This window comes from Anomaloglossus baeobatrachus, chromosome 2 (genome assembly GCF_048569485.1).
Source record: "Anomaloglossus baeobatrachus isolate aAnoBae1 chromosome 2, aAnoBae1.hap1, whole genome shotgun sequence".
Classification (NCBI taxonomy): domain Eukaryota; kingdom Metazoa; phylum Chordata; class Amphibia; order Anura; family Aromobatidae; genus Anomaloglossus; species Anomaloglossus baeobatrachus.
Window position 1 is genome coordinate 799,790,292 of NC_134354.1, and position 12,485 is coordinate 799,802,776.

Genomic DNA, 12,485 nt, shown 5'->3' on the forward strand with positions numbered 1-12,485 from the left:
CACTAGGTCCAAATCCCAGGACGTGCAAATCTTACCATTATATCTTCTTTTTATAGATTACAAATCATTATACACAAATGCAACAGATGCTGAACATTGGGGGCTTCAGTAGGTGCCATACCCCTCCACATATTGTAGATGCAGAGGAAGAGCCGGACAGAAAACTTCATATAGAACTGCCGGAGCCGATACTTCATATATGGCTACTGGGAGATAACGCAACAAAATAATGACCGAAGACCCAACTGTGACTTTGAATAGTCCAGGCTCTTAAATCTAAAAATTGTGAGAAGATTAATAGGCCTTATAGTAAGCACAACGTCCCTCAAAGATGGCACGAACCACCTCCGGCAGTGCATTGAATAGTCCACCACCCCAACTACTACACTGTGGAGACCTCATCCCCACAACACCACCGGACACCAAGCTCAATCCCTCCAGAACAAATCCCCTTTATTAAATCCATATACAATCCGTCCTGTTCACAGTTAAAAAGAAAGTGAAAGACATTTAAAGATTCACCCAGCCAGGGGCAGGATGGGGACACCAGCTGGGGCCCAACAGGCCAGCTAGACATTAAGAACTTTAAAAGGCTGGCGCTGAGCTTTCTACTAACGTCCCAGATCAAAGTGCTATAAATAAGGAGTGCGACAGAAGAGTCCTGCCTGCGCCGGAGTCCTGCATGTAGCGGTAACTCCTCCTTCTGGACTCTCTTCTAGTTACCACGGCTTATAGTCCAATAATGTCTGTGACTTCTATGACCAGTCAGTGATTAAAACATTATAAGGAACAGTGATTGTGTATCGCTCCCTGTCCCAGAAGCCATTCAATGACTCCACCATCATTGTGCATCCTGCTGGTGACAGTCGGCATGAGGCCTCAATTACTGACGGACACTGATTTTTCCAAATGTCACCAAAGATTCTGTGCCCTATTTAGGTGAGCGAAGTGCATTGTCAAATCGCCTCAGAAAGGTGGTAAGTGCAGATGCCTCACTGCCTCCTCGTGGGGAACCATCTGCTAGGCTAATGGTTAAAGGTTCAGGACTCTTTAAACTTCCTCTCCTATGAAACAGTCCCCCCAGGCGGAATGGGCTTGGGGTGCCTGAGGTAGGAGAGAGAGGGTCCTTCTGAGAACTATCTGCAGTCCACGATCTTAGAACTTGGTTGAGGGAGTTAACATTGGGAGTGCACGGAGAAGAACTTGAAACTGACTCGCAAGGTAAAACCAACGATTCCTTAGAAGATGCTCCTGGGGAAGTAGCAAGAACAGTTCGCATTTCCCCCTCAGTTTTGTAAGAAGGGAGACAGCCGACAGTATGTCTCCTATTTATCTTGCCAGGAGTCTCTTGAAGACACTCACTTTCTGTGCTGTCCCCTCGTGGTCTCCTCAATCCGTGACTTTGACTCTCTGCTGCAAGGTCATCCTCCTCTCTGATGGGCTCCACAGTTATGTTGGTTGAGGCCCCAATAGAAGATTTGGGCAGGGAACCACATGTGGGTGAAACATTAAGAACCTCTGTCGAGTGGCTACGAGGGAGTGGTCGTGGACCTCTGCTAGAGCGACTTCTGCGTGGGAGACGAAGCATCAAAAACTCCAATTCCACATCTTGGAGATCTTTGTCTTGTGAGGAACAACTCGCTATAGAACGACGTTTCTCCAGACGCTCCTTCCGGTGTTCAGCCTTTTCACGTTCTCTGTTCTCCTACAAAGTGGAAAATTATATATAAAATTAAATAGTAACTACTCTGTCCTTCCGTACAAACCGCAGCAAGAAATGGTCGCATGTGAGGTACGCCATGGGATACAGGATAGTTTTGGCCCCAACGATTACGTATAGAGCAGATAACAGCAGGATTGGGATGGACAAGGACGTGACATCCATCAACCTTATGAGCTTCCTAATTGCAACCTGTAGCCTCACCGTCTGCACTTAATATGGATTCAAATCAGGGGGGTGAAGGAGGCAGCCCGGGTTATAGGGGGTCCCAAATCACAACAGTAGCCATAAGAGATCAGTTGAAATATTATCAAGTCTTTATCGTATGTAATTCTGGCAGTGTGACAGCCAAGGACACGTGACTGCATTAGTCAGAACCTAGAATGGTCTGGACATGTGCGCGGCTCACCTGGATAGCAGACATGAACTTGGCACAGAAGCTGGTGAAGACTAAACACATCTCCTCCAACCGGAACGTGGACTCGTCTTCACAGAAATAATCCATCACGGTCCGGCGAGCATCTTTCATACTCTGCAAGCAGCAGAACACCTCACACAACTCCACCTCCGCCACCTGCAAGCAAAAAAAATGATGAAACCGTGACCCCACCATGTCCATACAGAGCAGCGGCTGCAGATTGAGGGGCTTTATATGGATTTATGTAACAAATCCCACCATTGTCATTTATCTCTATACAATCTGCCACTGAAGACAAGATGGTGCGCGGGAGCCATGTTTTCCTGACAGTTGGATTATATAAACTATTTATGGGAGGGGACTGCCAATATAGAGATCCCTCCATAAAAATGCTAACTAAGAGTATTCGCACACAAAGCTTGAAAGACTCCTTCATTTTCTTGTAAAATCATTTGTTGTTCATATTCAATGTTATATGCATTTTTGTTTCTTCGAGTGTTGAAAAATGCCTGGAGGAATAACAGGCTCCTGGGAAAAACAGGCTCTGACAACCCGGGCAACAATGTCCATAATGGGTACCATTATAGAGGGGTAAACCCCAGGAGGAGGAGAGGACCCGCTGCACCCATACACCATAAGAGTGCCCGATTATTTTCATTACATACCATATAGTCCTACATTAGCCCTGCAGCCATGAGTGATGGGTCCTCCATACTAATGGCTCATTACCAAGGCCCTGAATACAAAATGGGTTTCCAAACCCAAAGCCCCCCCAAGGATCTCACTTTTTCATGTGTGAGTTTATTCAATGGAGCGAGCCAGGCATTAAATTTTACGAAAAGTGGAATCTCTTCACCTGCAGGAACGGCGCCATTTCAAGTCGAAGGTCAGGCTGATTTCGGAGGGCTTCCTTGGTGCACTGAAGTTTCTGAGATAATGTCTCCAAATCATTTTCCACCTCCTGGGATGTGATACTAAAGAGAGACATTCAGTTACTGAATGTTGCAGGGTCACACCAATAAATGGAGGAGAACCTTTCAGTCATATATTTGGAGAGCAGAGTCACCTCACAACTGACTGCACAAAACGCAAAATATTCAACCAGAAAACTCTGATACAAACCAATAGCTAAAAATTACAACATACCAGTGTACCCACCGTCCTGCAACGTAACCCCCAGGAGGAGAACATGTGGACAAAGATCAAGAGAAAAAGAAACCCTCACCGAGATGCCTGACTGATGTGCGGCAGCTTCTCCGGGAAAGTCAGAAGTGAGCGATTGTTTCTCTCCGCTTCCTGCATAGTAAGAAGAAACATCATTTGTCCCACCAGTCCCCTCTGCCCATTACCCTACAGGCTACAGACAGGCAAATTCCCAGCCGTCAGGGCCAGGCTTATTTCTGTATTCTACAACTAGACAGGTTGGATCTGGTCACCCCCATCTACAACCACCTATCTGCCGCCATGCGGGTCCCAGTCCCCCCCGACTATCTGCGGCTATGCAAGTCTCAGTCCACCGCGTGTATCTGCAGCCATGCGGGCCCCAGTCCACCACACCTATCTGCGGCCATGCGGCTCCCAGTCCACGACGTCCATCTGCGGCCATGCGGGTCCCGGTCCACGACGTCCATCTGTGGCCATGCGGGTCCCAGTCCTCCCCCCGTCTATATGCAGCCATGCAGATCCCCCACTCCAACCCTTATCCCTACCATCTGCGACCATGCAGGTCCCCAGGTCCACCTCTTCTCCCCCCACAATCTACAACCATGTAGGTCTCAATCTCCATGCCCCCCACCCCTCATGGTCTGTCTGTGGCCATGCATGTCCCATCTCTATTTTACCATCTATATGCAGCCATTGCAGATCCCCTCTCCACCCACATCCATGCCCACACACACACACACACACACACACACACACACACACACACAGTATCTGCGACCATACAGATCACTATCTCCACCTCTTCCACTCCTCTTCCACTCCCAATATCTACGACTGTCAAGCCCCCACCTCCACCCCTTCCCCCCACTATCTTCGACCATGCAGGTCCTCATCTCCACCTCTTCTCCCCCCCAGTATCTACGACTATGCAGGTCCGCATCTCCATGCCTCCCACCCCTCATGGTCCATTTTCCTGTTTATATGTAACCTTTGCAGGTTCCCTCTCCACCTCCATCCCTCTCGACTGTATGTGCGGCCATGCAGGTCCCTGTTGCCCTCCTGTTTACTGTCAGGCCAACACTCACCCCTGCTACAAAGTGCATAAGGTTCATTCCAGGCTTATTTGCTTTAGTGTCAGCCAGTCTCAAGAGCGATCCCATGCGGAAACCCATTGCACTCCCGGCGTATCCACCCTAGAAGGCAAAGAACATGCAATCACAATCAACACACTCAGTGAGGATTAAAAAAGTAAATGCACTTGGTATCTGTAACAGAGAATTGTCTGGTGCCATTAATATCCCTGGATCAAATATGTCCCAAACCTGGTCTGCAAATTCTACAACTAAGGCCTAAGCCACACTGCGAGAAAATCGGTGCGAGTGGAGTGCTATAAAACATAGCATTCCGCTCGGACCAATTCCAGCCTGTGTGTCAGCGCACATGAGCGATTATTTTCTCACCTAATCGGACCAAGAAAACAATCGCAGCATGCTGAGGGTGTAATGCGAGACTCTCTCTCTCGCACCCATTCAAGTGAATGGGGTGAGAGAAAAATCGCAATAGCCGGCTACGGAGGAGAGAGGGAGATAAATCCCTCCCGCCCCTCCTCAGCGCCGACCCGCCCCTCCTGAAAGCCGGCCTACCCCTCCTGAGAGCCGGCCCGCCCCCCGCAGCTGAGGTCCGCTTGCACGGTCAGACCACAGTCGCAGGCACACTCGCATGACACACTCTGCTTTGCTATACTGCCAGCGCGAGCATCGCACTAGTGCCACGTGTGGCCACGGTCTAATAATTTCAAGCGGAGAGCGCCAAACCCCACAACACACATGGTCTTGAGGTGGACAGGAGGGCGGACGGGTGGGCACGGAGAGGAGGGCGTGCGTTGGCGAGGCGGGCAGGAGACGGGAGGGCGTGCGTTGGCAAGGCAGGCAGGAGACGGGAGGGCGTGCATTGGCAAGGCGGGCAGGAGACGGGAGGGCGTGCGTTGGCAAGGCGGGCAGGAGACGGGAGGGCGTGCGTTGGCAAGGCGGGCAGGAGACGGGAGGGGAAGGCGAGGCGGAAAGGAGACGGGAGGGAGGGCACGACGACTCGGGCAGGAGACGGGAAAAGTGAGGCAGACACAAGGCGGGAGGAGGGCGAGAGACGGGGAGGAGACGAGAGGGCGGGGCGAGGCGGACATGATATGGGGTTGGTAGGTGGATGCTGATGTGTTGGCCTTTACAGCTCATGCAATGTTTTCCATTCCTGCAGTGTATGGGAAACAATTTGTTGCCCAATCACAGTAGCCTTGTCATGGTGTACAGGAGGAGATTTCATCATTATCAGACCCAGCGCCTACATTATTGTGACAGCGCCAGCGCAGGAGGTGAGGATTTTGTTATTTTACATTGGAGAAGGTATTATGTATGAAGGGGGTGTCTGAGCCGTTAAAGGCCCAGTCACACACAACGACTTACCAGCGATCCCGAAAACGATGCGACCTGATAGGGATCGCAGGTAAGTCGCTGGCAGTAGCGACCTGTATAACGATCTCAGCAGTCACTGTCACCCTGTCACACAGTGTCACACACAGCGATGCCTCTTGCTCAGCAGGACATCGCCTTTGAAGAAAATGGCCTGGACCATTCTGCAACGACTAGAGATCTCACAGCAGGGGCCTGATCGCTGGTAGGTGTCACACATAATGAGATCGCTAACGGGATCGCTACTGCGTCACAGAAACCGTGACTCAACTGCGATCTCGCTAGCAATCTCATGTGTGACGGTACCTTAACACCTTAACTCCCAGCATCATTTTACTACATTGATGATTTGCTAATAATCTGGATGGGTTCAGAAGTGATCTGCTGACAAAAACCTCACATTCCACCCAATCATCGAGCTTATCCTAAGGGCTTATCCTTATCCCAAAATCTCAGATACAGAGTCTGAACAGGACCGTAATCGCCAGAAAGTGAGGACTGTGGCTTTTCTCCAATCCACCAAGGACAACATCTGCAGGAGTCTGTTCATCCGGGCTCTCCGCTTTCCTCCAACACGCCATACTGATCGGGGCTCACAACCTACATTCCCTATGTGATGTGGTCTGTACAGGAGGCTAAGAGATACAAGAGGGAGGAGAAAAAGAGAATACAAGAGAGAGGAGACAAGGAAATAATACAAGAGGGAGGAGACGAGGAAATAATACAAGAGGGAGGAGACGAGGACATAATACAAGAGGGAGGAGACGACGACATAATACAAGAGGGAGGAGACGACGACATAATACAAGAGGGAGGAGACGACGACAATACAAGAGGGAGGAGACGACATAATACAAGAGGGAGGAGACGACTACATAATACAAGAGGGAGGAGACGACGACATAATACAAGAGGGAGGAGACGACGACATAATACAAGAGGGAGGAGACAAGGAAATAATACAAGAGGGAGGAGACGAGCAAATAATACATGAGATAATACAAGAGGGAGGAGAGAAGGAAATACAAAAGGGAGGAGACAAATAATACAAGAGGGAGGAGACATGGAATCAAATAATGAGAAAAAAAATGGTGTTAAAAAAAAAAAAGCAAGCAGGACATTAAAGATTGAGACAGAGGTTACTGCAAAAGAAAGTGAGAATCCAAAATGTTCTGTAACTACATAGATTGATAGTGTTTACCCCTCAAAAATAATCTGGGCGGAATGGTGGAAGAGGGAGAGGTCAATCTGCAAAATGCCTTTGTATACAGTATTTAAGTCCCATGACCGATGACAAGATCCAGAGACTGGAAATTCCCCATTTAATGTCACTTGATAACCCAGCAGGAGGTACGGCACCACCTCAAAAATCACTGACGTAGATAAATCCCCGGCCCGGATGGCGGTCACCCCCGAGTACTGCAGGAATGAAGTCCGGTGATAGACTGATTTCTAATATTCACAGACTCCATAATAGCAGGGTCTGTATCACAGGACGGCGCAAAGCAAATGTGCGGCCAATATTCCAAGAGGAGACAAAATGTGAGCCTGGAAATTATAGGATGGTAAGTGTCACCTCTACTGTGGGTAAAATCCTGGAGGGTTTCCTCCTCAGAGACGCCTTCCTGGAGGATCTCAAGAAGAATAACCTCAGGATCCATCATGGGTGTATGAGGGATCGGTCCTGTCAGACTCATCTGATCAGCTTCTATGAGAAGGGAAGATCCAGACTGGACCAGGGAAACACTGCGGCTGTCGTCTATATGGAGTCTTCAAAGACATCTGATACAGTGCCATATAAAAAGGATGGTACATAGAATTAGATCAATGGGAATAGGGGAAAATATATGTAACTGGGTTAAGAAATGGCTCAGTGACAGGAAACAGAGGGTGGTTATTAATAGGACACACTCGGACTGGGTCACAAGTAACCGTGGGGTATCACAGGAGTCAGTAATGGGCCCTCTTTTTAACATTAACATGTAGACTGCACACAGAATTTCAATATTTGCAGATGATACTAAACTCTGTAGTGTAATCAATATAGAGGAGGATAATTTCATATTATAGAGGGATTTGTACAGTCTGGAGTCTCAGGCTGAGAAATGGCAAGTTGAAGTTTAATGTGGATGTCGCGGGCAGAGGAGGGGACGCTGCTCTCTCCCACTGCTCGGGTCCGGCCGCTGCTGCCGCTGCTCGGGTCCGGCCGCTGCTGCTGCTCGGTGGTGGCTCGAGCGGTGGGCCGGATCCCGGGGACTCGAGCGGCGCTCCTCGCCCGTGAGTGAAAAGGGGATTTTGATGGTGGGGATTTGGTTATTGTCCGTGACGCCACCCACGGTTGTGGTGATATTGGTGACACCACCGCTGCTCTAGACGGGGATCCCGGGAGCGGTGACAGGGAGCAGCTTTGTTGTTAGTTCTCCCCTCCGTGGGTAGGGGGGTTGGTTGTCCCGGGGCCCGGTGATGGGGGTAGGGATGGATGGCAGGCGGGTTACGGGGCCTGGTGAGGTGCAGGGTCGCGGGGGCAGCGCTGTGCCGCACGGCACGGTGGTACTCACTCAGCCAATGATGAGGACACAGTTCTCGGTAAAACACACGGCTGGATGGACGGGTCCCACAGATGGCTGCGGTGTCGTTTTCTCCCGGCAGGTTGATGGTGACTGCCTTTCCCTGCACCTAGATACGGTAGATGGTTCCAATGGGTTCCCACCGGTAACCCGCTCCCCAGCTTGGATATGAGCCGGAGGAGCCCCTTTTGCCCGCAGGCTCTGGCCCTGAGAAACGGTTGCCTTGGCGGTGGCGGTGTCTCCCTCACTTTGGTTGGACTGTTGCCTTCTGTCGGGACTTGGCTGTTGGGAAACCCAGGAGGCTCCCTTCACTAACGAATTTGGCAAATTCACGGCGACTCCTAGCCTTGCCGGGGTCCGTAAGCCCCTGCCAGATGGTGCTGGCTTCTCTTTGCATACCGGTCCGGTACCGCCGGGCCACCGCCCGTCCACGGTCCTTACGGTAGACTCCAATCAGCCACTCCTGCAGACGGTCACCACCGTCTGCCAACCTTGCTGTCTCGCCCGGGCCACACACCCGGACCAACTTCAGGCTGGTCTCTTACTACTTTCCCTCCTTCCACTTTCACTTCCAAACTATCTGCCTGGTTTTCCCGCCTCCAGGACTGTGAACTCCTCGGTGGGCGGGACCAACCGCCTGGCCCACCCCCTGGTGTGAACATCAGCCCCTGGAGGAAGGCAACAAGGGTTTTGTGTTTGACTTCGGAGTGCCTGCTGGGAGTGTGGGGTGTGGATGTTGTGCTCCGTGGCCCCTGGCTTGTCCAGGGCGCCACATTCCCCCTTAGTTAAATGCAGACCGTCCGCGGGCTGCCCGTCCATCACCGGTTTTATTTTCACAACTGAAAAATATAGAAAAGGTAAAACGGTAGCACATTACAATTATATTAACATCTTCCCACAGTGGGAGGTACTCTTACTTAAACGTTACTTAACGGTTACGGCTTCCGCTCTCTCCCACCCAAGCAACCTGGCCCTGATGCTGCCCCTAAGCAAACAGGCAGCACCCCTTGACCCCGGTCCAGCACAAGTTGCCCGAGCGGGTTCTGTCCTTTTCAGGGGACCCACGTCCATGGGGAGCCCCTGAAACCCCCAGAGGATCGCCACCGGTTCCGGTGGTGGCTGGGCCCCAGCCTGCTCCACTGCGGGCCCTTCCTCCAATCTGCCTCTCCGGAGGCGGTAACGGTAGAAGCCACAACAACATTATTTACATGCCACAAGTTTGTGGTTGCCCTGCTAGTTCTCGGGCCTGTTCATAAGGAGTCCCTTATGCAAAATGGTGAAGGGGGTCCCAACGGGGACCAGTTGCCGGCAACGACCGGTTCCAATCAGCAGCAAATCAGATGACTTCATCGGTAGATTATTCACTTATCATTTATCTAACTTTCAAACAGTACTTTTAAACACACACACACACACACACACACACACACACACACACACACACACACACACACACAATGTTTCCACTTTTAAAGAGTAGTTTCCCTGTACCTAAATGGGGGTCTACCTAGGTTGGGACGAGTGGACCTCCGGGGTCCTGTGTCAGTGGGGAAAGGCAGTGGGGCAGAGGGAGCAATCAGTTCCTCTTCCCTGCCATCGTGTGGGGAAGGCGGAGGCATAGGGGAGCTGGGTACAGTTTCATCCCTGGGCACTGGCTCATGGTCAACCACTTCCATCACTTCCTCATCCACGGGTTGTGGGAACAGTATCACTGGAAGTATCACCGCGCCATTCTGTGTAGGCCAGTCCGCTGGGAAGTCACCCATCACGGTGTGGATTATCTCTTGCCTTCTCCGCTGGTGGAGGAACCGGAACTTCAGCCGCTGCCCTCAATGCTGGTGGGCACCTCTTTAGATGGTCCCGGGAAACCGTGGCCAAAGTGCCCCCTTGGTCACGACTGATCTGGTAGGCCTTCCTATCTTCCCATCCTGTGGGCTGTATGACATATGGGGTTCGCTCCCACTGATCATCCAGCTTGTGGGTCCTCCTCTTCCACTTCAGCACTACATCTCTAGGCTGGAAAGGGCCAGCAGACGCCTCCTGGTTGAAGCGCTGCTCCTGCTGTTCCCGACTCAGACTCAAGTTCTTATCAACATATTCCTGAATCTGTCGGTATTGCACCCTCCGCCGAGTTTCCCATTCAGCTGTCGAAGGGAGTGCTTCTGGGGCTTCCAATCCCATGTCCAGATCCACCGGTAGCCGGCCGGGGCGAGCCCTCATCAGGTATGCTGGGGTGCACTTCGTTGAGCTGGAAGGGATATTGTTGTACATATCGACCAAGTCAGGTAGCTTCTCCGGCCACAGGTTCCGCTCTTCTAGCGGCAACGTCTTGAGGAGGCCCAGGACCAAGTGGTTCATCTTCTCACACATGCCGTTGGTTTGGGCATGGTAAGGCGTGGTCCGGATCTTCTTGCAGCCGTACAACTGACAAAACTCATGGAACACCTCTGCTTCAAAGGCCGGGCCTTGGTCAGTAAGCACCCTCTCAGGGTATCCATGTGGTCGACAGAAATAAACCTGGAACGCCCTAGCGGCGGTACGGCCAGTTAGGTCTTTGACTGGAACAACCACCATGAACCGTGAATAGTGGTCTACTGTTAGAGCGTAGGTGTACCCACTTCGGCTGGGGGTGAGCTTTACATGGTCCAGGGCGACCAGCTCCAGCGGTTGATGTGTAACAATCGGGTGTAGGGGCGCCTTCTGGCTGGCCTCGTCCTTCCTTCTCAGTGTGCAAGGGCCGCACTCTCGGCACCAGGCCTCTACAGACTCCCGCATCCCGCTCCAATAGAACCGCTCTCTCAACAGCATTTCCAGCTTCTTCCATCCGAAGTGTCCGGCACTATCATGGTACGCTTCTAGAACGGTGGGCACATTAGCTTGGGGAATCACCAACTGGCGGATTTTCTCATGAGTCTTCGGGTTAATCAGCTCACGGTACAACTTCCCCTGGTGTATATACAGCCGGGTCCCTTCTCGCCACAGGCGTTGGGCTTCAGCTGAGGCGGCGGGGTCTATTCCAGCAGCGCCTTGCTCCACCAGGATCTTGACTAGGCGGACAGCGGGCGCCTGGTTTTGAGCTTCCTGCCACTCCTGACTGGGCAGCGGGTCCAGGTTCACCCGTTGTTGGCGGACATGCACCTCAGTTGGTGGCTGGTGAAATGCAGGCAACTCGATCTCTTCGAGGTAATCATCCTCGCACCCTTCTTCCGACAAGTGGGGCATCCGAGACAGTGCATCAGCATTAACGTTGGCACGACCGGCCCTGTATTTGATGGTGAAATCGTAGTTGGCTAGCCTGGCCACCCACCGCTGCTCCAACGTGCCCAACTTGGCCGTGTCCAGGTGGGTCAGCAGATTGTTATCCGTGAAAGCGGTGAATTTTATTGCGGCCAGGTAATGGCGGAACCGCTCGGTGATAGCCCACACCAGCGCCAGGAGCTCAAGCTTGAAAGAGCTGTAGTTCTCAGGATTCCTTTCAGCCGGTCGGAGCTTTCGGCTAGCATAAGCAATCACCTTTTCCTTCCCATCTTGGACCTGGGATAAGACTGCCCCCAAGCCCACATTGCTGTCATCGTTGTAGAGGATGAACGGGTAGCTGTAATCAGGATTTGCTAGGATCTCCTCTCCGGTCAAGGCCGCTTTCAGCTGGCGGAAGGATTCCTCATGCCTCTCTTCCCACACCAGTGGGGCTCCGAGGGGTCTTACCACCTTTGGTCTGTCCCACGAGGAGGTCTTGCATGGGGGCAGCCATCTTCGTGTACCCCTTGATGAAGCGACGGTAGTACCCCACCAGACCCAGAAACTGCCTTACTTCCCTCACTGTGGTTGGTCTTGGCCAGCCTTGGATGGCAGTGACCTTCTCGGGGTGGGGGCGACACCTTCTGCACCCACCACATGCCCCAGGTATTGCACTCTGGGTTTCAGCAGATGACACTTGGAGGGCTTCAACTTCATCCCGTATTTGGCAAGGGACGCGAACACCTCGGCCAGGTGCTCCAGGTGGGCTTCATATGTCTGGGAGTACACAATCACATCATCCAGGTATAACAAGACGGTCTCGAAATTTAGATGCCCCAGACAGCATTCCATCAGCCGTTGGAAGGTTCCAGGGGCGTTGCACAGCCCGAACGGCATACTATTGAATTCACAGAGCC

The 12,485-nt window shown here is 51.9% G+C and overlaps 1 protein-coding gene across 1 annotated transcript in view; it reads right to left on the bottom strand.

The window, feature by feature from the left end:
• Positions 1-441: 441 nt before the first annotated feature.
• The window catches only part of LOC142290788 (uncharacterized), a 121,110-nt gene continuing 109,066 nt past the window's right edge, over positions 442-12,485 (bottom strand). Inside the window, exons 8-12 of the mRNA XM_075334788.1 lie at positions 4,388-4,495; positions 3,364-3,434; positions 2,995-3,112; positions 2,130-2,294; positions 442-1,705 (exon numbers count right to left, since the gene is read on the bottom strand). Of these exons, the coding sequence (XP_075190903.1) occupies positions 932-1,705; positions 2,130-2,294; positions 2,995-3,112; positions 3,364-3,434; positions 4,388-4,495 (1,236 nt within the window). The 3' untranslated portion in view covers positions 442-931. The remainder of the gene's footprint in view (positions 1,706-2,129; positions 2,295-2,994; positions 3,113-3,363; positions 3,435-4,387; positions 4,496-12,485) is intronic.